We start from the raw sequence: 475 nt of genomic DNA, 5'->3' as shown, positions 1-475 counted from the left end.
CGGGGGTCGTCGAAGTGGTAGGCGAGGGAGTCGTGGTCTGGTACTTGGTCGCGGGTCGCTTGGGGGCGTCCTCGTACACGGGTTTGGGCTTGTAGGCGACGTGGGGCGTGTCCTGCTTCTCGGGGACGCGCACCTTGGACCCGCCCTGGATCTTGGTGTTGGCGTAGCCCTTGGAGATGAAGGGGCGCAGGGGCACGTGGTGGGGCCGCCCGTGCGGGTTGTACGTCGAGCCGTTCTTGTACACGTGCAGCGGGATGGCCAGCAGCTCGTGGAACTGAGGCGGGAACAGCGAGTACGCGTTCAGGTCGTTGTCGGTGGCCTGCGAAGCACTCGACACGCTGCCCGACGCCGCCTGGTCGGCCGGAGGGCGGCGAGTGGTGGCCAGCGGGTACCTGGAATGGGGCGCTGTGCTTAGGGGGCGTGAGGATGCGTCTGAGGAGGGCACTGAAGATGCTTATGAGAGAGGAGGTGGAAC

The 475-nt window shown here is 66.5% G+C and overlaps 1 protein-coding gene across 1 annotated transcript in view; it reads right to left on the bottom strand.

Annotated features, from left to right (window-relative positions):
• LOC119594216 (extensin-like) overlaps positions 1 to 475 on the bottom strand; it is a gene marked incomplete in the record, with an annotated part of 3,548 nt that overhangs the window by 2,247 nt on the left and 826 nt on the right. Inside the window, 1 exon segment of the mRNA XM_037943287.1 lies at positions 5 to 392. Coding sequence (XP_037799215.1) covers positions 5 to 392 — 388 coding nt within the window.

The sequence above is a fragment of the Penaeus monodon genome, chromosome 33 (assembly GCF_015228065.2).
Source record: "Penaeus monodon isolate SGIC_2016 chromosome 33, NSTDA_Pmon_1, whole genome shotgun sequence".
In the NCBI taxonomy this organism is placed as follows: domain Eukaryota; kingdom Metazoa; phylum Arthropoda; class Malacostraca; order Decapoda; family Penaeidae; genus Penaeus; species Penaeus monodon.
Note: the sequence above shows the minus strand (reverse complement) of the source record. Positions and strands in the feature narration are given on the sequence as shown.